At 29.6% G+C, this 25,203-nt stretch overlaps 1 protein-coding gene and 1 long non-coding RNA gene across 3 annotated transcripts; one reads left to right on the top strand and one right to left on the bottom strand.

Moving 5' to 3' along the window:
• On the bottom strand, positions 1–25,195 carry LOC115889807 (ubiquitin carboxyl-terminal hydrolase 47). Of its 2 annotated transcripts, none has more exons than XM_030909895.1 (22): positions 25,118–25,195; positions 24,718–24,788; positions 23,943–24,143; positions 23,507–23,783; positions 23,198–23,437; positions 22,908–23,128; positions 22,642–22,853; positions 22,378–22,589; positions 19,894–20,072; positions 19,723–19,839; positions 19,460–19,636; positions 19,182–19,401; positions 16,064–16,239; positions 15,782–16,001; positions 15,509–15,724; positions 15,266–15,456; positions 13,745–13,804; positions 13,465–13,680; positions 3,075–3,251; positions 2,843–3,017; positions 2,566–2,785; positions 1–1,252 (listed from the first exon to the last, which is right to left on the bottom strand). In XM_030909895.1, exons 2-22 carry the CDS (start codon positions 24,724–24,726, stop codon positions 1,075–1,077), a joined length of 3,894 nt encoding a protein of 1,297 aa, XP_030765755.1. In that variant the 5' UTR covers positions 24,727–24,788; positions 25,118–25,195; the 3' UTR covers positions 1–1,074. The 2 variants fall into 2 exon arrangements, with proteins under 2 accessions (XP_030765755.1, XP_030765748.1); XM_030909888.1 differs by having other exon boundaries at positions 25,047–25,188.
• Positions 6,164–8,045, top strand: LOC115889822. Its single transcript, XR_004051515.1, has 2 exons — positions 6,164–6,320; positions 7,919–8,045. It is a non-coding gene; the product is annotated as an uncharacterized LOC115889822 (long non-coding RNA).
• Positions 25,196–25,203: the final 8 nt, after the last annotated feature.

Raw genomic sequence — 25,203 nt, forward strand, 5'->3', positions numbered from 1 at the left:
GATATTAGTTTTCGTCTATCTCCTATAGAAAAGGGTGTTTCCCTTTAAAAGCGTCCAATTTGACCCACCCTGTACAACTAACACATAATGCAACAATAATTAATTTCTTATGATAATTTAACAATTAACTTATTTGCACTTGTATTGGAAATCACTAGACTAAACAGTGCCCCCTTTTGCTTTGAACTATTTCTTAAATTTTGAACATAAAAAACAGAGAAAACTGTTCTATTTTGTATAAACTTCAATTTTGTATAAAAAATATAAATAAATACTTTAATCTTAGCCACGACTAATTTAAAATTTAACATATTACAACAAATTACATCTAACCTGTAACGTTTTGTTATGTCCGAAAGTACAGTATTAACACAAATAAATATTAACTAAATACACCACAGAACCGCATTTTCAACTCAAAATTATTTAATCACATTTCTTGTCAGTTATTGTGAATAGTTCGTAAAAATTATATTGATTGCACAACAAGGTAAGAAAACAGGCAGCCAATAAAGCAACGCGATTTCGTGGTGTGCTTAATTCTACAGGATGTGCAAAAAAGTACGCAACAAATAGATTTTTTATTAATGAGTTATTGATAGAAAGTTGATATAAAATTTCTTCACCATATCCAATAACAATTCAACTATTTAAAAAAAATGTTAGGTTGAAGTTTTTCTTTTCTAGAAGTCATTATTAATACAAGTTTTGTATTTCAGAAATTGTCATTTTTTAATTATTACAATTATCCACAGAACGGTAAGAGTTCTAAAACGGCCGTGTCCTTTAGCTTTGTTAGAAAGACGATTTTTGTAATCTGTAATGGCATACATCAAAATTATTTACGGTGTTTATCAGATGAAAGAAATTTTGAAATAAAATTTTTTCAATAACTCGCATTTCAAAAAATCCCATTTGTCGTGTACTTATTGGCCCACCCTGTAAATATTTATTTTCGATTAATGTTTAGATTAGCGACCACCCCGAATAGTAGTTTACCGCGACACGTGCTCCGCTGACCGTCGCTCAGCTGAGGACGCAGTAACTGAACGGTTCGTAGTTTTTGGAGACATGTCAGTCTATTTCCTCCTCGTGTTTGGAGGTGGAAGAATCGTACAGGTAAATTTTTAAGGCTCGTTCTCTACCTGGAGAGTAATTCTTTGTGCTAAATCTACCTAGCCTGGCGTCCTCCGAGTCTTTGATTTCTTTCTTTTCTTCCGGCGTTAATTCTTTAGGGGACTCCGTACTGTCTCTAGAAAATGTATGTATATTTAGCATTAACATTCCCTATGATATAAAGATAAGTACAAGGTAGCCTAGTGTTCCGAAAAAGGTCGAAATATCGAAATTCAAAAATTATTTTTCAAAACACTGTCATCTGAATATCTTAAAATTGAATTCTTTACATGACAATTTACTCCAAATAGTATTGCACAGAAACAATACAAGTTGGGTTTAGTAAAAATTCCCTCATCTATACATTATAAAAGACAATACATATCTTCTACACAAAGTGTCGTATCAAATACATATTTTGAAAGTTTTCCAGTAGAGCGAAAAAAACGTCTTTTAGTGTAATCTAAAAATTAACTTTGGTATAGCATATGAGCCTTAGAAAATAAAAAAAACATAAAAATATAATTAAATTCCCAAATTCCTAAAAAATCAAAACGCGTTTCTATGGTAATATAATTTTGTTTTAATTTTTAATAGATTGTTATATGATTGTTATTGATAGAATTTTAATTAACGCCATATTTTTTTCTGTTTTATAATGTTAAAAAAGCACAAAATTTATTTAGACAATGACACAATCGATTTCCCATATACCTAATTTTACATATAAAATGACAGCAATCTTCATTTCATGGCCATCGCTGACGCCGTTTTTTTCAATCATACGGTATTAAAAAATATAATTTTCTTATTAGTAGGTCATGCCATGATCGATAACAAAAAAAGGCAAAATGGTACTTACTAAAATATTCATACAATACATCTGAAAATTTTATTTCGTACTAAAATATTCTTTCTTTTAAACTATTACAAACTTTTAAGCAATGCAGTAAATATTGAAAATAAATATAGGGTGATATATATTTTTGAAAAGCTCATAGCAAGCGAGAGCATATGATTTATAAATATACAGAGTGTTATATTTAAGAATGTTTTAGTTCATATCTTCCATATCTTCCCTCATACAATATTATTTTCTTCGATACCTTTCACATTAACAGAGATAAGGGGATGCCCCAAATTGCAAAATTTCCAAAAATACCCTGTAGTTCAGAAACGAAAATTTAGTTTACATGAAAATTTAGTTTACAGCATCTCCCGTTTGACAAAAAAACGGGATAAGTTTATACAAAAAAAGCGCATCCTCCTATCTTCACTAATAACGGAGATACATTATGATTTCAACCCAAATGAGACACCCTGTGCATTATAAAAGACAATACATAATACATATATGATATAACTGACGAATATACAGTATTAAAAAGGGTTTGTATACCGTAATAACACAAAAATGTTGCCCAATAAATTTCGACAAAACATACTAACTTGTAGAAAAACATGCATCCATCTTCTACACTTATTGGCCACTGATCCAAACTTTTCACCTTCGGGTCCCATTCTAAGTTTAAGTGAATCTCTAACAAGTGCATATCCCAAGGGAAATTCCCTTTAACATGGGACACATTTAAATTCTCTACTGGGATACCCGAAATTGTTGAAATCTTCGTTTTGAAGTAATCCATGCTTAACACGTCCAATACAACCTCTAAAATGGAACAGAAACTAATTTGATTAGTTTTGAACTAAAATTGTAATAATATACCTTCAAATGGGCCAAGTTCTAATTCAGAAGGGCTCCACTTCCTTAAAAATACCACAAACTGATTATTTGATGTTACAGTCTCCGGTTCAGATAATTCTTGCAGGTACAATTCGAGATTATATGGAAACATAATTTCATCGCCAAACTTCTGATCATCCAAATACACCTTTTTTGGCTACGAGTATAATTACGTGTAGAAAACTTATTGTTACCAACGCCTAAAATTTGTTACCTTTTTCCAGTTCTTCTCCCTCAACCTACATCTCTCGTGAGCAATGTCCAACTGTTTTTCTTTCTTCGCGTGTTGTATTATTTCTTTTTTAACAGATAGTACTGTTTGATTTTTGGTAATAACATGTTCAAATAATAAATTATTCGGGTCCATATTGTCAGGTGTTAAATGAAAGATCTAAAATAGTAAAATGTTTTAAAAGAAAATAGATTTGCAAAAAAAATCTTATACAGGGTGTTTCAAAAAACATGTGCCATCTCTCGTGGGGAGATTCCTCACGTAAAAATAAAATTTATTTTTCATATCAACAAATCAACATAGGTCCGATTCTGCTTTGTTTCGTAGCTACAGGGTGTTAAAGTTTTAATAATCTTTTGACTTATTACATAGATTTAGGAAGAACAGATATCACATTGTGCATTTTAACCCGATCAAACAATCGGAGGTTGACTACGTACTGTAAAAACTAACTGAGATAGAGAAGGCGACATTGCCACGTCTCAAATTTGCGCCTATCTACTTGGTTTGATTTGCAGAAAAGGTGACTTTAAAACCTTCACCGGATATCAATAAATCTCAATTTCTTAATTAAATTAATAGTTTATTTTTAAAGAAGCATGCGTAATAATATGGTTATTAACCAGAGGATATATGCGTTACTATTAAAGGACATGTTTACTGTTTAATGTGCTGAAACGTTCTAGAACTATTGGCAACGTCGCTGCTGGTCTTCCAGAATGAAATGAGCCGTCCGTCCCACCACCCCTCGCGACGGCCCTTGGTCCCGTTATAGCGTACTACGTTTAGCTTACGGTGTGTTGTGAAGTCGGAATCAAGTCCGAAGTGAACTTTTCAGTGTTTTTCAGTAGTTTTTTGCTTCTCTTTAACGTACTTTTTGAATCTGCGAATTTTCAATATGGTACGACAGTGTCAAATGTGTGGAAAAATAAGCTCAAATTACCCAGATTTGTCTTTTTCACAGATAGGTATTGTTTCCGCCGCGCCGTAATCGCCGTACATAGGCGTCCCACAAGGGAGCCTCTCACAATTAAAATAATTTCTAATTATATTTGTTGAATTTTAAGCTATTAAAACAAGAACGTAGTAGCCGGTAATTGAATTATAATTCGTCTCAATTACTACTTAACTGTTGTAGATCATAACAAAGTTGAATATAAACGTTGCATTTGAAACTTTATTATAAGCCAGAAAGCGACTTTTTTTTCTTAAAATTGCGTCATATTTTGGTCATTATATACGATATTCTAAAGGAATTTTGCTCAACAAATAAACAAAGGTGTTTACCCGCCCTTTTTTTACATTTTATTGCATTATTATATCTGCCCTTTCGGCCTCGTTTAAACATTTTTACCACCGTACAAATACCTCTTCCTAGAGTTATTTGTACGGTGTGTGTTCTTTTTTTTTAGAATGGGACGAACTGTAAATAATTCTTAGGCTACTAGTTTTATATATACCTATATGCAGAGTGACCAAGGCCTCCAAAAAAGCTTTTTACCTATTACGTTTTAGGTTTGTAATTTTTATTTCAATTTTTTACATAAGATGGGGGCCATTGTAACGCACATTTTCAAAATATTTTTGTCAACATACAGGGTGATTCTCGGGGTGATTCAAACCGCAATACATATGCTTAATACAGTTCATGAAGATTGGGACATTTAATTAAAATTTGATTGTCTGATGAAGCTACCTTTAAAAGTAATGGATTTGTAAATAAACGTAATATTCATTATTATGCGACAGAAATCCCATACTGTAGCACACAGATTTGATTACTTTTCAATTTGATAAATGCCTTCTATTGAGAGACTAAAAGGTAATTGCCTCGTATCAGAGCCATCATAATACAAGAAGGAAACCGAAAGTCAAATCTTGTCTTATATTTTCAAAAAAACACAATTTTCTCATTAAATAATGATTTTAGGTATAGGAAGTTATTAATAATACAAGATTAAACAACTATTACATAGTACTTTACAGGAAGCTATCGATTGCGAACTAACTAAATCGTTACTAATTACTAATTTTAAAAAGTTCTTTTTAAGATCAAAAAAGGTAAAACTAAAACCTAAATTATCATTTGAGATTAAACGGGAAGTTCTAAATAATGTTGCCTATTCTAAACAAGAAAATGTATTTATAAGTTTTATAACATCTCTAATTAAATTTGGACGAAAATAATATTTCTGTTTGCTGTAGGTAATTTTCTCAGGGAAAATACCGAGGGAAAATACGTAAATAAAAATGACTTTTTAAGTAAAAAAAAGTCAAAAGGACAAGTTCTTCCAAAAAAGGACTGTCCTTTTCAAAAAAGGACAGGTGGCAACCCTAGGTATTTCTGGAATGGAAATTTAATGGCAAATCTACAACTTTAGTTTGAAAATATGTTCTGGCCCCTATGTTTACAAAAATGTCTAAAATGTGCTTTTACCATTGCCTCCATATTCTGAAAAAATTGAAAGAAAAGTCACCAACCGCAAACCTAATATTGAACTGTTTCGGAAGCCTGAGTCACCCTGTAAATATTCAAAAGTAACTGAAAGTTTATATAGAATTAACTGAAAGTTTAAATTGAAAATCGACGTTGGAGCGATTTTCGAAAACTACCTACTAACGTTTCAACATAAGTATATGTGGGATATTAATTATATCCTTGATTATGTATAAATAGATGTACAATGAGGGCTTAGTACAAGCCCGTCTTCTAGGTGGCGCCTTGCCCGTTCTGAATTTTTGTATTCCCCTACGATTTTCTTTGAGGGGAATCCGTTAAACCCGCCCATCGTTCAAAAATGGAAGGGCGCGAGGTCACATCTATTGGGCCACTTATTAGCACGTTTCACCCATGTTTTTACGAAATAGCTTTATCCTTGTTTGTTTCAACTGTGACAAGAAAAAAGGAAAAAAGTTATATTCGCTTCTAAATTCGGCAGTTTTTGTTGATCTTTCTCGACTTGTAATTACGTTTCGTTTTAGGTTATGTCTTATAAAAATAAATATTTATAAGCTTTTGAATTGAAATATACCTTAATGCATATCTGAGTAATTAAAAATTCAGTTTTTTTCGTCCCTCGCGAAGAAACATAAACAGTATTTGTGAAATTTGGATTAGAAACTATTATTTTATTAGTTTATTTTGTTGTGTTTAAGTGTTGTGTATTTGTACCTACTGGATAATATTTTCCAACATATTTAATTAAGCAAAAAGCATCTGTTTTACAGGTAAGTAAATACTGTTCATATTTATTTCTAAATTCATATAAATTTGTTTTAAATCACTCTTGGGAAAAATGTTATAGAGTCTGAGATAAGTTTAATAATATTTAAACCATATAAAAAAAATATTAAACATTGGATAGATTGATAGATAGATTAAACGATAATGCCCAGTTTGCTTAAAAGTTTAAAAAAATACTGATTTTATGCTATAAATTGTTTCATTTCTCACTTTGCTTTTTTGGAATTGTCAGATATATTGTGTATTTTATAATTTTTCCGAGAATTTTTCTTAATAACTTGATAACGTAAAATATTGTTTATCCACAGTCAACCCTGTGTTTAGATAAAGCTTCATATCAGATTTCCTATTTTATATTTTTCACTCAAATCATATTTTTTTTGTAAAATATGCTTGCAAAAGTAGCGTAAATTTGACAGTGAGGTATTTTTATAGATATACAGGATGATTCAAATATATATTTACTTTTAAAGTTATTAGTTATGAGCAAAGGTTATGAGTTTGTGAAAAAGAAAGGCTATATTTTGTGTATTTTTGCTTGGTGGATTTGTTATTAAATTGTCATCCAAAAAATACCATAATGTCGTAGTCGTATAGAGTTCATTTTGACCAAAGAATATATTTTGACCCTTTTTGGATTGAATTTTATTGTTTATATAATAAAATATATATTTAAAGCCCTCTCTTTCTAAGTTAAGTTAAAAATAGGTAATATCGACGTTTTTTACTGGAACTAATTTAAGTTAATAATTAATAATTATATAATTCATATAATTATATTAAAATAGACTAAATTGTTTATTATATACAGGATGAGTCAAAACTAGATATTATATTTTTCTTTGCTATTTCAAATGAAACACTGTATTTTATATCATAAATCAACAAAGCTTTTATGCAACTTTTGTTTTATTAAGATCTATATCCCAAATTAATAGTTATTAAATTGTTTTCAATTGTCTCTTTGCGAATAAACATGATTTTTTACGCAATTTTTATTAGTAGGTTTGTCGACAAAAGTGATGTATCTATTTATCAGCGACAAAAATTAAGAATTAGATGTTTAAAATAATTTTCTAATTATTTTTTTACTTGGCATCAGTAAATATGATTTATTTTATCGATGCAGCTGAAAATAATTATGTATTCTAAAAGAGGACATTACTGTATATACATCGATTATGGATTTAAAAATTATTTTTCAAAACAAAGTTGGAAAAAATTTTTGAGAAAAAATTGGAGTTCTGTTCGAAATAATCGAGAAAAACCCAACATCTAGTTTTGACGCCCCTAGTATATATCATGCATTATAGTTGATTATACTGCAATTTATTATACATACGTAGTTTTGTTTGGTGAAAATGAAACTTTCTAAAAGTATTCCCAATTAAAACATATTAAGAATTTCCTACATTATAATTTTGAAGACGTTTGAGTGGGCAGACAATTTGGTCTAAAATAATATGTCTAAAAAATTTAGCCTAAAATAATCAAAAACCACTTAACACATATAACTCGCTTTTAAAAAATCTAAAAGAAATAAGTTTGTTTATTATATTCATATTTTATTAAATTATTATAGGTGTGACTGCTAAGTGGTCGTACTCGCCACTTTAACCAAGCATTGGTGGGACCTTCAGAGATCATAATGCGAATTTCTTCATACCATGTAAATCTATATACATGTATTAATAAATGCGTTTGCTTTATTAAATTTTTTTTCTTATACGGTATGAGCGAAAAAAAACGGCGTCTATTTGTTTACGTACAAATGACATCGATATTCATTTCCAAACCACCTCTTGAGGCCGTTTTTTTTTATCGTATGGTATATATTTACATATCCCTTATCCTTTAATTCCGATTTATTTCTAATAATTATAAAAATAAGATACCTGATTAATTCTTCCGAAATATTATAAAATGAGATATCACGAAGAAATAAAGTTAATTATCTCGTTTGTTTTGGGAATTCAAAAAAAAAATAAAAAAAGGGAATAGAGAATCTTTAGAGACACAGTTCAAATGTTATATTTGAGTATACTGGTTGCTTCAAAAATGTGGCGGATACATGTTTTTTTAATGCAAAACTCCATTTTATTTTATTTTCAGTTGATTCTGCCTAAAATTCTATAACTTTTTTTTATAAATAACGTTAGTAAGTATTTACAATTTAAAAAAAAGTAAAATTTTATTCCTATGTTACTTAACTGTCAGTTGTTTCCGAAGTTGGACTACACAAATTTGGTAGGAGTGTTTTACAGAGATGAAAAAAAATATATTTATATGTAAAAATACTTGCAGTTAGATGCTACACTGTGTTCAAACATTTTTTTTTGGCTGATCCGATATATATATTATTATTTTTTCTAGTGATTTTACAAAACCTTTCAACATTTGTTAAGAAAGTATATTAAGTACACCTATACTCAACAGCTTGCAATCTGTTCTGAATTTTATCCTTCTTTTAATTCATTTACATTATAACAAGTTGCCATATGACAAAACAAAAATTATTTATTATTAAGCATTAAGTAAAGTGATTTATTTAGTTATATGACATTCTTAATAGAAGTTGAAGGATTTTTGTAAAATCTATCAGAAAGAATTATAATATATCGGGTGTTTTTCAAAAGTAGCTTGATTGATGTATTCAATTAGTTTCGGTCATTTCTTGTTTCACCGGAAATGACTACAACTTTTGGTTTTAAATGGTACCGTCGGTATTTTTACTTTATTTTGCAGAATATGGCATTCTCAATAGAATAATTTAATGTCAACTTTTGACTCTTTTACTTAAAAATAGTATTTTTAAAGTTCAATCTAGTAGAGTGCCATGATAATAAACATGTAACCGGTCGTAAAGATAACGACAGTTTGACTCGACATACGGGAGTGTGGTACCAAATTATTTACCAAAATTAGGTACCAAAATTTATTAGGTATCAAAAATGCTTTTCTCCAAATATGCTAATGAGCCACTCTCGTTTCATTAAAAAAAAATTGAGTTATGATTAAAATACGAAATGGGCATATTTCAACTGACCAGGAAAAGACACAAAAAATATTAGACGACCAAATCAATTTTTCCAAAGCTCCTTGATTAATCCTTGATTAAAAAATAATGGTTTTAACACAGCCATGACACTAGATTGAATTTTAAAATGCTATTTTTGATTTAATTGAAAATGTCAAAAGTTGACATATGATTGTTGATGTCAAAAGTTGTCATTCTATTCAGAATGTCATTTTCTATCAAATAAAGTACCGTATGATCGAATAAAAACGGCGTCAGCAATGGCTATTTTATATGTAAATTTATATGAGAAATGTCATCGATGTTCATTTCATAGCCATCGCTGACGCCGTTTTTTTTCGATCTTACGGTATATACCAATCTCGAGGGTACCATTTAAAAATCAAATGTATACATTTCCGGTGAAACAGGAAGTGACCGAAACTAACTGAATACGAATCAATCTCGATTTATGTCATATACCTACTAACATTCCCAATTTAGTTTTTTTCTCGGAATCTGAAAAAATAAAAAAGTTATAGAGGTGAATCACTTTAAAAAAAAAACACTCAGTATAGGCTGTGTCATTGAAAGAGTCTGCAGATATTTTTTTAATTTTAATTACGTAGAATTAACCATCAATATATGTTGAACACCCTGTAGCATCTGCCTTAAATATCTACATAGTATCTAATATTTTTTCTTCATCAACAAATTGAAATATTAGAAAACTAGTTTTAGGTTACACCATTATACAAGGATTATACATAAAAAATTAATGATTTTACGCAGGATCTAAAATAAAATAGGATGTTACATTTAAAAAAAAACATTATGTTAAATCCGTCATACTTTTTACAAAGTTACAGAGGTAGGTAGGTATAGTTTCATATATTTATTTAATTATCCATCTAGAAATAAAATATATATATACCTAATATAATAATTTAGTATTTAACAAGGGGCCATGAAAATCAAAATAAATATAAATCCATATCCAAAAATAAAAATGTAAATAACGCTTTGAGGTAAAAATTCGGTTCAAAGCAGATAAGATATTTTATTCTTTACCCAGAATTAAATTCGAAGAATTCCTAGTCCCTACTTCTTTGCCAAATTCAATAGTCTCCGCCCCTTTTTACGTTTTAATTTCTGCCACCAGTTGGCAGCATCGACTTATACAGGCACATTGACTAACTATTAATATATAAACAAGGATTATATTATTATATTAGACCTTATAACAAAACTCATCTGACGAAAAAGTGTTAATGTAGTATATTAATATGGAGTAAACATTTTACTAATCACTTCACTTTTACTTTACTAATTAAATTCGTTCCAAAAAACGATACGTCACTGGCCATTAGAACAATCCAAATGCGCCTAGTTGCCGAGGTCGGAAATTTTAGACTTCTCTGTCTCTTCTGTCCTTGTTTGACACATTGGAATGTTTGATACACTACCAACGAGTATTTATGAATGAGATGTTCGGTCTATATTTATAATGTCTTTGACTTATTATAATTTTCTTCCAACTACTTTTAGCGATTCGAATGAAATTTTGAGAGTAAAAGTTACTATAAGTGCTACATATTTTAATGCCAAAAAAGTATCGATAAATCCATCAGGAACGTGCATATGGGTTATCACTGGAATATTTTTCAAAAAAAAACATGCACCACTGACTTTTTTTCTACTGAAATTTCTTTCTATTATGTAGGCAGTTTAATGCCAATTAAAAGTTACCTCTTGAAATTTTGTCGAATTCGGCCTCCTTGATGAGATAAACGCAGTTTTATAAATTTTTTTTATAATTTATTTTTAAATTACATATTTTATCTAATTTGTTATAAATATTATTACCATTAGTTATTATTACTATTAGTTCCAGCTACTGCAATTTCAAATAAAAAAATTACGGTATTAAGATAATTACAAAATAGCTAATTTTAAAAAGTTTTAACATCCTGTAACTCTAAAATTATGCCTTTCCATACCCATGTTTATTTTTATTTGTGGAACTTCTTTTCATATTTTTTGATGAGGAATCGATGTGTGCTTATTTAAAACTTTCGCAAGTTAATGATATTAAATTTTTTTAGAGGTTGCTGTTAGACTTGGATCAAGACAAATTAATAAAATTGCGTTATCTCATTAAGGAGCCCGAAATCGACAAAAAATCGAGAGACAACTTTTAATCAGCTTTAAACTGCTTACACTATTTCACTAACAAGAGAAAAAAATGTCAGTGGCGTAGATACTTTTTTTAGGAAAATATTCCAGTGATAACCCATATGCACGTCTCTGGTGGATATATAGACACTTTTTCAGCTTTAAAATATGTCGCATTTATAGTAACTTTTACCCTCAAAATTTCATTCGAAACGCTAAAAGTGCTTAGAAGAAAATTATAATAAATTGAAAAAATAATAAGACTTTAACACCCTGTAGCTACGAAACAAAGCAGAATCGGACCTATGTTGATATGAAAAGTAAATCTTATTTTACATGAAGAATCTCCCCACGAGAGATGGCACATGTATTTTTTTAGTTTGGTTTGGTTTAGTTTAGTTAGTTTTTCAAACACTATTTTATTTTGTAGATTTTCTTACAGTGCAAGTAGCGAAATACCCAGAAGACTTTTTTGAAGAAATAAAAATATTATCTACCATTAAATTTCCAGTGAAGTTACATTTAACAAAAATTTCAATAAAAACATTGGGCAAAACATTTTTTAAGTTTTTTAACTTTTAAAGGAGGAATATGACTTTTTTTCTGAATCCTTTGAACCAGGGTTGGCATGATTTAAATCGTGATTTAAATCATGTGATTTTTTTAATTTTAATCATTTGATTTAAATCAAAAAATAAGATTTTATTGAAACTTTATTATAAATCAAAAAATAACTGTAAAAGTTATAAAAATGTGTCCCAGAAAACTATAAAAAATATTTCTATACCAGATATAACAGATAATAAATTGAAAAATAATTGTAAATGTTATAAAACTATCTAAAAATTTCTAATCACCAATTTAATTGTTGGACCGATTTTTGAACTAATTTCGTGTGAATCCATTAGACCACTAAACGCAGGTATTTATTTTAAAATTTATTTATAAGTGACAAAAATTTGCTGTTCGAATACATATATCATTCACAAAGTCTAGTGCAGAACTAGGTTCTTCTAATATAGAGACTATATCTTCATTCCCGAGAATCTATAATCGTCAGAAAATAAGTTGTTTTATATTTTTTTTAAACTGTTGTATGTTTCCAAATTTCTAACGACATTTTGATCTGCAATAAGTACTTTACACTTTGACATTAGATGATAATACATACTAATTTCATTCTCGACTTAAAGACTATTTCCGAACAATAGTGTATTGCTTTATTAGAAGTAAAAATTATACTTTTTTTGACAATGCTGTACCTTTGAAGGACCATCGTAAAGCTATTCCAACGATACAGAGAGGCACAAAAAGTACATTTTTACCCCGAATAGAACATACTATTTTTTTGAACATTACAATTAATTTTTTAATCAATTTCAAACATTGCAAGTAACATAAACAGTAATCGAGCAACAATTTATACACTCGTTGAATTTGACACTTAATATCAGTTTAATAATATATTTCTGTACTTTTGTGCTTAGGCGTAACAGTGCTTTACTTTTATGCCTATGCGTTAAAATGACAAAAATTAATTCTTTTGAGACGTTTGAAAAAAAAATCCTTTTGATCTGAAGCGAACGACTTTTTTTGCGGAATATATAGGTGACCGATGTGGAAAAATCACAAACGCCTCGTAGAATTGTTAATGTTATCGGTATCGGGGTACATTTGCAATTTACGATAGGACTTTAATTGGAAATAAGTCCTAGTCATTTGAAAATCCGATTTAAATATTGTTTTGAATTAAAATCAAAAAAATCAGATTTAAATAAAAAAAAATCTGATTTAAATAAAAAAATCTGATTTCTTTGATTTTTTTAAAAAAATCATGATTTTTTCCAACCCTGCTTTGAACACACTGATATAACAAAATTTTGCCACTACCTAGTTTGTAATAACATTAATTTACATAATATTGAACTAAAACTTACCTTACAGAGGTGTTCGTCTTCCCTTAGTACTCGTCCTAATTTAATTATTAACATATCGCCTTTCGTAAATAACCTCAGGGTCTCACTAAGCCTTGTTAGTTCATCATTTACAATCGCATGATGTTTAAAAACCTTAAAATATTCAGAAGAAACTCTTAACGTGGATTCTAAGTGTTTTTTCAACGCCTCCAAAGTTATTCTTTTATCTACTAAAGCCTGAAATTAAAAAAATAAAATATATTAAAATCTTTAGAACTGAAAGAAAATATTTAAAACTTACACTGTATACATTAAATTCTCCTTCGTCTGGCATTACAAAATGATCTAATATTGTTGTTAACTGAAAAAACAATATGCAATATTTATACATAGATTATATTAAAATGATATAAAAAAAGCTTTGTATATAATTATAATTGAACTAAAACTATCTCAAAAGTGGCTCACCCCTATAACTTTTTTTTATTTTCAGATAAATAAACGAAACGAGATTTTTGGTACGGGGGTGTGTTTTTGGTATATGACATAAATAAGGATTGATTGACGTATTAAAGTTAGTTAAAAGTTCAATATTATACAACTCGAAAAAAATGCACAATCGCCTGCCATTTGAAATCAAATCCATAACATCATTTTCTTCATTTCGCAAAGCATTGAACCCTTATTTACTAGACAAGGCTTTCTACACCGTGAATGAATTATATTTTGATAATCGAATTTGATCTTGTAAACACTGGTCTAATGTTTGCTATTGCTATATTTACCAATGACAACGAAATAAATTTATTTAGAGGTCATTGATATTTACTATAAACTAACTAAATATTTTTATTTTTTTTATTCTTTGACATTGTAAACATTTATAAATGTTTATTTTAAACAATAAGACTGACAATATTATTTCTATAATGTTTTGTATTATCTTTTGTTTGTTTGTGTACCTTATTTGTTTACTTTGTTTGTTTACTTTACCTTTATGTACAAATTGTAAACATTTTTGACAATAAAGGCATTTATTTATTTATTTATTCAATTGTTTTTGGTCACTTCCTTTTCAACTTTCCAACAACTTTCCAACTTGTGATTTTTAAATGGAGCCCTTGTTATTTTTTTTTACTTTATTCAATAGAAAATGGTACCTATTCTGAATATAATGACATATCATATACAATCTAGAGTGCCATGGCTATGTTAAAAACACTAACTTTTAATCAAGGAGCATTGGAAAAATACATTTGATCATCTAATGTTTTTCGTGTCTTGTCCTAGCCAATTAAAAGATGCCCAAATCGTATTTCTAATCACAGCGCACATCTAATTTTTTCAAATGAAACGAGGGTGGCTCAATAGCATATTTGGAAAAAGCATTTTTTTATGAATAATTTGGTACCACACACTAGGTATTTCAGGTAAAATTGTCGTTGTGAATGTTACAATTTCGTGCGAAAATGTCAAAAGTTGACATATGATTCATTCAAAGTTATACGTATGTCATAGGTGACATATGAGTCATTCTATTCAGTGTCATTTTCTATCGAATAAGGTAGAAAAATATCAAGGGTGTCATTTAAAAATCAAAAGTTGTAGTAGTTTCCGGTAAAACAGGAAGTGATCGAAAACAATTGAATAGGTCTATCAATATGTCATATACCAAACGTACCAAATTTCGTTACTTTCTCTGAAAAATGAAAAGTTTCATCAAAAGCGTGAGACTTTTGAGAAACACCCGGTATACATAAACTGGAAAAAAAATACAATTTTTTTTATTTAAATTTAAACCAGCTCATAAAATAGTTTTTACCTTAAAGAGGAGGAACTGAGATGATACCCTATGAAGATCTGTTTCCGTTTCGGCATCATCCCAACTCATTTCATCGCCAGGCCTGCCCAGAACGTCATAATTGTAAGTATCTCGACATGGGTCAGAAGGAGAAGCCATATGTTGGTCAGCTGGAGAAGCCGAATTGCTTAAGAGAAGGTCCACGCAATCGGCTAAAAAAATAAATTTAGTGCTCGCAAAAATAATAAATTAAATCCGAATTACTTGGCGCGTCCCCAATAAGAGTTCTGTCGCTATCACTAAGACTACTATCTTCGCTATTGCTCTGATCGTACCCATCACCACACATTCCACCAGACCCTGGTTGAGGTGAAACTCTTAAAGCTGGAGAACTTGTGCTCGCTCTGTCAATGTTTTGATCAGGTCTATCTAAATTTAGATTTGTATCTAATAAAGGTATTGATAAGGATTCCAGAATAGCTAAAAATATATATTTAATTTTAAAACTGATACGGACGACTATTTCTAAATCACTACCTTCACTAGTAACTGGTAAAGTTATCGATAATGCAATGACATGGCTATACAACTCTGCGATTTTTTTCAGTTTACTTATATTTTTCCTCAAATTTTCCGAATCTTTATCTATAATATTTGCTATAAAAAGTTTATATTCCGAAAAGTTTGAATCGAAATTCACCAGTTCAGAATCGTCCTTCAAATACTTTTGTTCGTTGGTATAACTTTGTAAAACAACCTAAAGATTAAAAGTAACGAATTTTAATTTAGGACATGTCAAAATATCTTTTGCAATTATACCTTAATATTACCAGGTTCTACGGTAAATAACTCCCCTAACTTTTGTTTCAGATCTCCAACAGTGTCATCGACATCAACTCGAACAACTTTAGAATATGCTATATCTTCATTTTCAATATTTATTAAATATGCACTCATATTAATGCCGCCTTTTTTGTATTCTTTCCAAGGTGTTCCTGAAAATAATTAGAACTTTAGACGTTTAGCCAATCGAATCCTTGAAATTCAACCGATAAAATTAATATCATATCATCGTATAGTCGGATAACGGATGCATGAAAATCAAGCAAGCTTAAGACTAATCTAGACGGGGCTACTTTGTTTACGCGGAAACCGAACAGCGATCCTCGGCCATATCATTGCAATGGCCTACCCACTTAGACAATCTACATCAAAAAATATCCGATCTCATCCGACCTTTAACCGGCGTGCATGAGCACTGTGTCCATAGATAGATTTTACACTCTAAGGAGCAACACCACGACAGAAGCTTCCAGACATTGGAAACCAACTGTACGCTGTTTTGTTTCGATCATACGGTATTTGAAATGAAAATATACTATTTTATTAAAATTAAGTAAGGATTTGAAAAGACATCAGTAGTAATATTATACCTGTGTAAAAAGCTTATGAAAAAGTGCGGGATTTGTAACAATAACGACAATAAAAAGCAAATATAAGTAGATAAGACGAATTTTGCTGGAGTAAAGTAATTTGTAGTGAATTTTATATAGGAACAGGCAACATTTACTGCAGTTTGGGATTATGTTTATGTAGATTTCTGGGTCCACTATTAATATACAGGGTGGTCCGAACTGTATTCCGGAAACTTCGATAGCATATTCTGCAGATAAAATAAGTAAAAAAGTTCCTATAAATGTATGTTCTAAAATGCTTAGTTTCGGAGATACAAGGTGTAGAAGTTTCACTTTTATTTCGATTTTTTCCAAATAATTTCTGAAGTAAAGTCAATATTTGGATGAAAATTGACGTTTGGGAGTTTTTTGACAAGAGAAATTTGATTTTGATGTCAACATGACTCCTTGACTTGTAGAGGGCGCCACCTACACATTTATTATCTGGTTTGAAGAGTAATAACTTTACGTCCGTACCTGTATGAAACTACGGAGTAAAATATACATTTATGACGTTTTTTACATAAAAAAGTTCTCATGGTAAAAATCGCTACAGGTATTGGTTCTCGAGATATTTGGAATCGAAAATGTGAATACCTGTCATCATTGACATAAATTAAACATGTTGACTAAATAGTTATTAGACTGAAATCATAAATTTGAAATTGTTTGTGCCAAAAGTTCAACAGAAACTGTTTTATCGTCATTTTTTCGCAGAAAAATTAATTTAAAAAAAAATCCCAAATTTATTATTTTAGTCAAATAACTATCTACTCAACGTGTTTATTTTTTGTCAACAATGACATGTATTGACTATTTTCATTCTAAATACCTTGAGAACGGTTGCTCGTATCGATTTTTACAAGAGACATTTTTATGTAAAAAGTCACGGGGATTATACTTCTTCACTCATTAGTATTTTCATTCAAATATTGACGTTACTTCATATATTATTTGAAAAAAATCGATATAAAAATGAAACTTCTACACCCTGTATCTCCAATACTAAGCATTTTAGGACATACATTTAGACGAACTTTTTTACTTATTTTTATCTGCAGAATATGCTACCGAAGTTTCCGGGATACAGTTCGGACCACCCTGTATATTAGGCCATTTTTGTAAAAAAATGGATAAGGCGGGTTTTGCAACTTGACGCCTAAAATATATATATTATCTCATTATTATTTTATTTCTCGTACGAACCGGTAACACTGTATGCCGTCTTTTAATTTGTCATTGTGTCTGTCAACTGGTCGTATATATTTATCTCTGTCGTATGCATTAAAGTACAGACATGGAAATAAAGTGACCAGAGCTAGTATGTAGTACCTACTAATCTTAAGTACAAGCAAATTACTAAATTTTGTTTATTCACTACTACTCCCTTAAAAAAAAGCATAAAAAATTAAAGAAGCTCCATCTTTGTCGACGAATATTAGTCTTATGCAATAATTGCTTTGCAATAATCACCCGAATTATAGGTAAGCAAATGTAGCCCTACCATTAAATGTTTTAGAAAGTTAACAGTCTCTTCAAAAAAATCCTTTATGGGTATTTCGCCACTACACCGCAAGAAAATCTACAAAATAACATAGTTATTTTTTGTAAACACTTCTGCGTTGAACCTAAACGGATACTGCTTGTCAGAAGTTATGTTTACAGTTATACAAATTTGCCTAACAAAGAAAAAAAAGGTTTAACATTTCGGAAAGTCTCTTTCAGTCGTCGGAAGCAAAAAAATACAAAGAATAAAGAAAAAACTATTTAAAATATTTAAATTCAACTATTCGAGAACACTTCACTTTTTTAAAACAAATACGTCTACAAGAAACCGTTGACGTTCTGTTAAAATGACATTATATCAAGTTAAACTTCAAAATTAACAATTACTACCTGATAACAAATACTTAATAAGGTAAAATCAAAAAGCCCCAAACTTTCTGTATGATTATTTTTAAATTTTACGTATGTTATGTTTATTTATGTTATGTTCTTTAAAATCAAAAAAGCGATCGCCATACATCTACAGATCTACATCTATCTACAGATGCATGAGCAATACATTTATTTTTATTAGATTGAATTAAAAAAAGCCTCTTTTATTTTTCTTTTGGTGTTATTAAAATTTATTCTGTGTCCTGTGTCCCATAAATGTTGACAAATCTTAGATCTAACAACACAGTGTAACAAAATAGTTGAATTTAAATATTTTAAATAGCTTTTTCTTTATTCTTTGTATTTTTTTTTGCTTCCGACGACGGAAAGAGATAAACTTTCCGAAACGTTAAGCATAAACGTAAACATAACTTCTGACAAGCAGTGTCCGTTTAGGTTTAACGCCAGAAGTGTTTACAAAAAATAACTATTTTATTTTGTAGATTTTCTTGCAGTGCAGCCGCGAAATACCCATAAAGGATTTTTTTGGAGAGATGAATCCGCCACATAGGTATAGACATTTTTTAAAGTTAACAGTATCTAACCTGGTTCTCGAACTTCCAACATCCACTCGGAATAATGCAGATTATTTGACTGTATAATATCATGGAACTTTATCTCTTCAGAAGGAAAACTAGTATCAATACACCGATTTTTTTTATTGTAGGCAACAATTCGACAGTCTTTCGAATCCTTAGAACCATCAAGTCTAAGGCGATTATAGGCGTGCTGAGCGACTTCAGCTAACGTAGAATCGGAAAATGTCTACAAAAGATCAGTTTTAAAGATATTTTAACAAAAAAATAAGATAAATAATACTTACAGATATTTTAACTTCTTTCAATAGGCCGCCTATACAACAAGACACTGTTATCTTTATCATTTCATCTTCTTTTTTTCTGATAATTCGATCTTCCTCTTCTTTTTGCCTCATACGATGTAATAGTTTGTTAATATGCGGAGGGAAATCCATTACCGTCATAGCGTTTATGTTTCTTTCCTATAATTTAACAAATCAAATAAAAAAGTTTAAAGTCGGCTACGTCTTAAATTTTAGTAAAAAAAAACTCAAAATGTATTATTTACCTTATCTATCTGTCTGTACATCAACATATATGCATTTGTACTAGAACTGAAAGCTCCTGAATAATATGTTCTTTGTGGTCCTCCCCCATAGGTTTTCCTTATATCATCCTCTGTTATCTAAAAAATATAAACCTTATAATATCAAAAAAATAATATTTTTTTAATTCTTACTGGAGTGACGCTTTGATCGTTAAAACAAAACCATAAATTTTTATCAAAGTCTTTGATATAGGCATAATAGTGGCCACCAGATGCACTTCCAGAATGAATCATAATACTGAAAAGATCATAGAGATAAGGACCTTTAGCTTCATTTTCATGGTGGTTATTCCCAGAACTAACATCTATGCCTAAAGAATAAAAAAATAAAAAGAAGGTAAAAATCCTGCAATGATCCACAATTATTATATAAATTGATATACAGGGTGGTCCGAACTGTATTCCAGAAACTTCGGCAACATATTCTGCAGATAAAAGTAATTAAAAAAGTTCGTATAAATATTAAATATATGTCCTAAAATGTTTACTTTTAGAGATACAGGGTGTAGAAGTTTCATTTTTATTTCGATTTTTTCGAAATAATTTCTGAAGTAAAGTCAATATTTGGATGAAAATTGGTGCCTGGGAGTTTTTTGACATTAGAAATTTGATTTTGGTGCGAAAAAATATATATCTCTGGGACTTTTTACGTAAAAAATATCTCTTTGTAAAAATCGTAGAGCAACCGTTCTTAAGATATTTAGAATGGAAATAGACAATACATATCATTATTGAAGAAAAATAAACACTTTGAGTAGATAGTTATTTCACTGAAATAATAGATTTGGAAAATTTTTAATTTTTTAAATTAATCAAATTTTTCTGCAAAAAATGATGATAAAACAATTTCTGTTGAACTTTTGGCACGAAAACATTTCAAATTTATGATTTGAGTCTGATAACTATTTAGTCAACATGCTTAATTTATGTCAATGATGACAGGTATTGATAATTTCGATTCCAAATATCTCGAAAACCATTACTCGTAGCGATATTTACCAAGAGACCTTTTTCACGTAAAAAACGTCGTAAATGTATATTTTTTTACTCAGTAGTTTTATACAGGTACGGACGAAAAGTTATTACTCTTCAAACCAGTTAAAAAATATGTAGGTGATGCCCTCTACTAGTAGGAGTCATATTGACATCAAAGTCAAATTTCTCATGTCAAAAAACTTCCAGACACCAATTTTCATCCAAATATTGACGTTACTTCCGAAATGATTTGGAAAAAATCGAAATAAAAATAAAACTTCTACACACTGTATCTCCAAAACTAAGTATTTTAGGACATACATTTATACGAACTTTTTTACTTATTTTCATCTGCAGAATATGCTGCCGAAGTTTCCGGAATACAGTTCGGACCACCCCGTATAAGTGAAAAAACGGCAATTTCTTTATAGAGGCATTGTAATTATGTTAATCTTGCAATTTGAATTTACCAATAGACAATAAAAAAGCAAAAATAAAATTGTTTGTAGTAATATTCACAATATTCAGTCCCTGCCTATACAGGGTCGCTGATATGTATGGAAACAGTCGATTATTAGGTAAAATATAAGAGGTACCGCAAAAAGTTAAATATAAAAGTTATAGGATGTTTAAATATCTATTAGCGAGTAATAAATTTAAGTATACAGAGTCGGCCATAAAGTCGTGGCACATCAAAGTTTCATTTTTTTAAATGGAACCCCCTGTATATTATTGCAAATTTCGGTTCTTCCTTCAATTCTAAGCAAAAATCGAAATACATACAATATACCTCAAACCAACCGTTTCCGAATTATTGACTTTTAAAAATATCACTTAAATAACTCGATTTAATTAATTTCGATGTGTTCGGTTTTATTTAACGATGCCATTCTGCGGAAACTGTGATGCTTAATAATATTTGACATTAGTTTTCAAGTTAGCATTTATAGATGTATAAAATGAAATTATATCAAGTCTGGAAATTACAAAATTTTTTGTTTAACATTTTAAGATCAAAACTTCAATTCGGAAATTGTTGAATTTAGGTACCTAATTATAATACACATAATGTACGTAAATTCAACAATTATTTCCGAATTATGCAGTGTTGATTTTGAAATGTTGAACGAAAATTCTGTAATTTCCAAACTTGATATAATTTCATTTTATACATCTATAAATGCTAACTTGAAAACTGATCTCAAATATTATTAAGTATCACAGTTTCCGCAGAATGGCATCGTTAAATAAAACCGAAAACATCGAAATTAATTAAATTGAATTGTGTAAGTGATATTTTCAAGTCAATAATTCGAAAACGGTTGAATTGAGGTACCTTGCGTGTAGTTCGATTTTTGCTTAGAATTGAAGGAAGAACCGAAATATGTAATAATATACAGGGGGTTCCATTTAAAAAAATGAGACTTTGATGTGCCACGACTTTATGACCCACCTTGTATACTTAAATTTATTACCCGCTAATAGATATTTAAAAACCCTATAACTTTTATATTTAACTTTTTGCGGTACCTCTTATATTTTACCTAATAATTGACTTTTCCCATACATATCAGCGACCCTGTATGTTCTTTTTTATGATAAAAAAAGTTTTATAAAATTGTACAAGTAAAAAATAAAAACCTTCATCACTATCAGCACAATTGTCATCTTGGCCATTAACTGTTGAAGACAAATCAGTACCCTGACAACTTTCATCATCAGCTGAACCTGAATCTGTGGTGCTGCAATCATCGTATTTTACAATTGTCTCTCCTTCAGCAGTCCCTTGATCATTCTCACTTTTACTAGCAGGAACAAAAGCGTTCAAATTCAATTTCTCTGGGAAAACCACCCTGTAAACAAATTGATTACTATTTTCTTTACTCACTTTGCAGATGCACCTACTTGTCATTTAATTTAATTCTATGCATGGTATTGTAATCAAAATCAAAACGTTTTAGGTGTAGCGTAAGTAAATAAGGAAACTTTGTAAATTTAAGTCCTTTGTGAGCATCACACTTTTTATTACATTTCTCGCAAAAATACTGGTTATTGCCATCCAAAGTTTCTGGCTGTACAAATGCACGCAGAGCTTCCTCGACACTATTGTATGCTACCTAAAATTGATAATGACAGTCCTGAAAGAAAACAACAAAACAAAAGTAACTTACAGTGCTTCCAAATGGTCTAACTGGCAAGGGAATATCTAAAAATGAATCTTCACGAGACTTTTCCGTTCCACATTCCAAACATTTAACATAATCTAACATTTTCCCCTCATATAAATCATTTATTAGGTTCGCTTGTTTAGTGTCTTTAAATTTCTGTTCCAATGCATCAAACATAACTCTGCAAAGTTCTTGAATATCATGTTGATGCCAAGCGTCACTACCTATAAATTGATATAAATATAGACAAAATTCCTGAAAAATTGTTACTATTACAGCTAGTATCATAATACCTTGCCATCCAAAACTTGTTGTTAAATCTGTTGTTTCTACAGCAGATTTTGTTGACGTTTGCAAATTCAAAAACAACTTTTGCAACTGATAAGGAATCGATCTAGTCTCATGAGATCCATCGAATTCCCAATTATAAAGAGCGTTTCTGAATTCAGGGGTCATAAAAAGTGCCTGTAATAAGCTGTTAAGATAGCATGTCATTGCTTGGTTTACTAATCCTACATAGTTCGATGACTCAACTACAAAAAGATAAAATTAATTGAATTAGTTCAGCCTCTCTTAATAATAAAGATATGAGAATACACCACCTATAATAGGCTCTAACTGAGTTGCTTTCCTTCTACCCTGGTTATGAAATCCAATGGACTCATAATTAAATTTTATTGATGAACATTCTTCACTAGTGGCAAATTCGATTGTTGGACTGGCTGAAGCTCCTAGCAGTAAATCGTCCTCAGGGACATCAGATACAGATAAAGACATATTTTTATTTTTAGGAGGTATAAGAGTAAATTCATCATCCGTGGAAATAGGCCATAAATCAGCTTCCAATAAAGTATTATCTTTAATAGCACTTAAAGCAGTCTAAAATAGACCAAAATAGTGACTGAATTTCATTTGAATGTATTAAAAAATTATGAAACCACAAACTAATACAAATATGCTAATAATATTATGTTAATTACCTGGGTTTTGTGTTCTATAAATATATTAATTCAAAAAAATAATTTTATCTTTACTTACAAAATTATGTTCAGTCCTAAATACAATTTCAATTTCATCTGTCTGATATGCATATTTTTCGGCAACCTCCTTAAATATGTCATCTATTAATTTTGTAGGAGTTACACTAACAGAAAATAAGAGTTTGAAATTTCCAGTTGTCTCTTGCAATGTAACTCTCACTGAATAATCCTCTGAAATCTCAGGATATCTAAAACCACCCTGAAACAGTGATAAATAAGGATTGATTTTCTTTTAAGTGCAGTAAAAATTGCCTGCTACTACTAGCAAAATTCAACAGCTACAGTAAAGCAAAATAAAACAGAACTTGTCCAACAATTTACAACAGTATAAAGATCTGAGATTTTCATAATTTAGTTATGGTTAGTTAGTTTAGTTGTAGTTAAACTTTTCTTCTGGCCTTTAAAATAAATTAATAACAAATTTAAAAATTACCTAAACTGATCTACATCATAGCAACTCAAATAGATTCATGACAATTTAGAGACATATAATATTTATTACTGAGATATAAATTTAAACCTCATAAACATTAATGGTATTTATGAAGACTGCAAATTTAAGTTAATTATAGAGTCAATCCCTCAAATATCAGATGATAAAAAATATAAATAGGGTGCAAAATTAAAAATAAAATGTATATTATTTCTTCTGTTCAGGTCAGAAAACACCATAACATTTTTGGCTGATATCCAGAAGATAATTTTAGTAGAACGTGTTAATACATAAATATATCTTTTTTAGTAACAAGCAAAATATGTAATGTTTTACTTACCGCTTCCATTATTTGTGAAATAGGTATTTGATCTTTATTATTTCCCCTTTATGACAGCAAAAGATTCTGACCTGTTATTAAAGACAAAAATTAGGGACTATGAAATTAGAACAGAAACAAAAAAGGACATGAACCATCTAAATTTTGATTAGAATATTTCATATAAATAATAGAATATTTATACAAAATAGGTGTATTTTTTATATCTGTTAACTAAGAATTGACAGAACAAAATTACTTATTCATTAAAAAATGTTTACGTCACTAACGAAATAAAACATTATTATAGTAAAAATAAGTAATTTCTTTGAAATTCAACATTAAAGTACCTCAAAGAATGCTAAAAATTAACTTCCTGAAGTTCAACAATGATAAAAACCATTTTTTTTCTATTCCTTACCGGAGAACTTGACATGTGCTAAAAGTCAGAATACGCCATTTTTTGAACATTTCCAGTGTTGCAAGATTTCACTCTCTGAATCCTGA

The sequence above is a fragment of the Sitophilus oryzae genome, unplaced genomic scaffold (genome assembly GCF_002938485.1).
Source record: "Sitophilus oryzae breed Bouriz unplaced genomic scaffold, Soryzae_2.0 scaffold_1177_pilon_pilon, whole genome shotgun sequence".
Classification (NCBI taxonomy): domain Eukaryota; kingdom Metazoa; phylum Arthropoda; class Insecta; order Coleoptera; family Curculionidae; genus Sitophilus; species Sitophilus oryzae.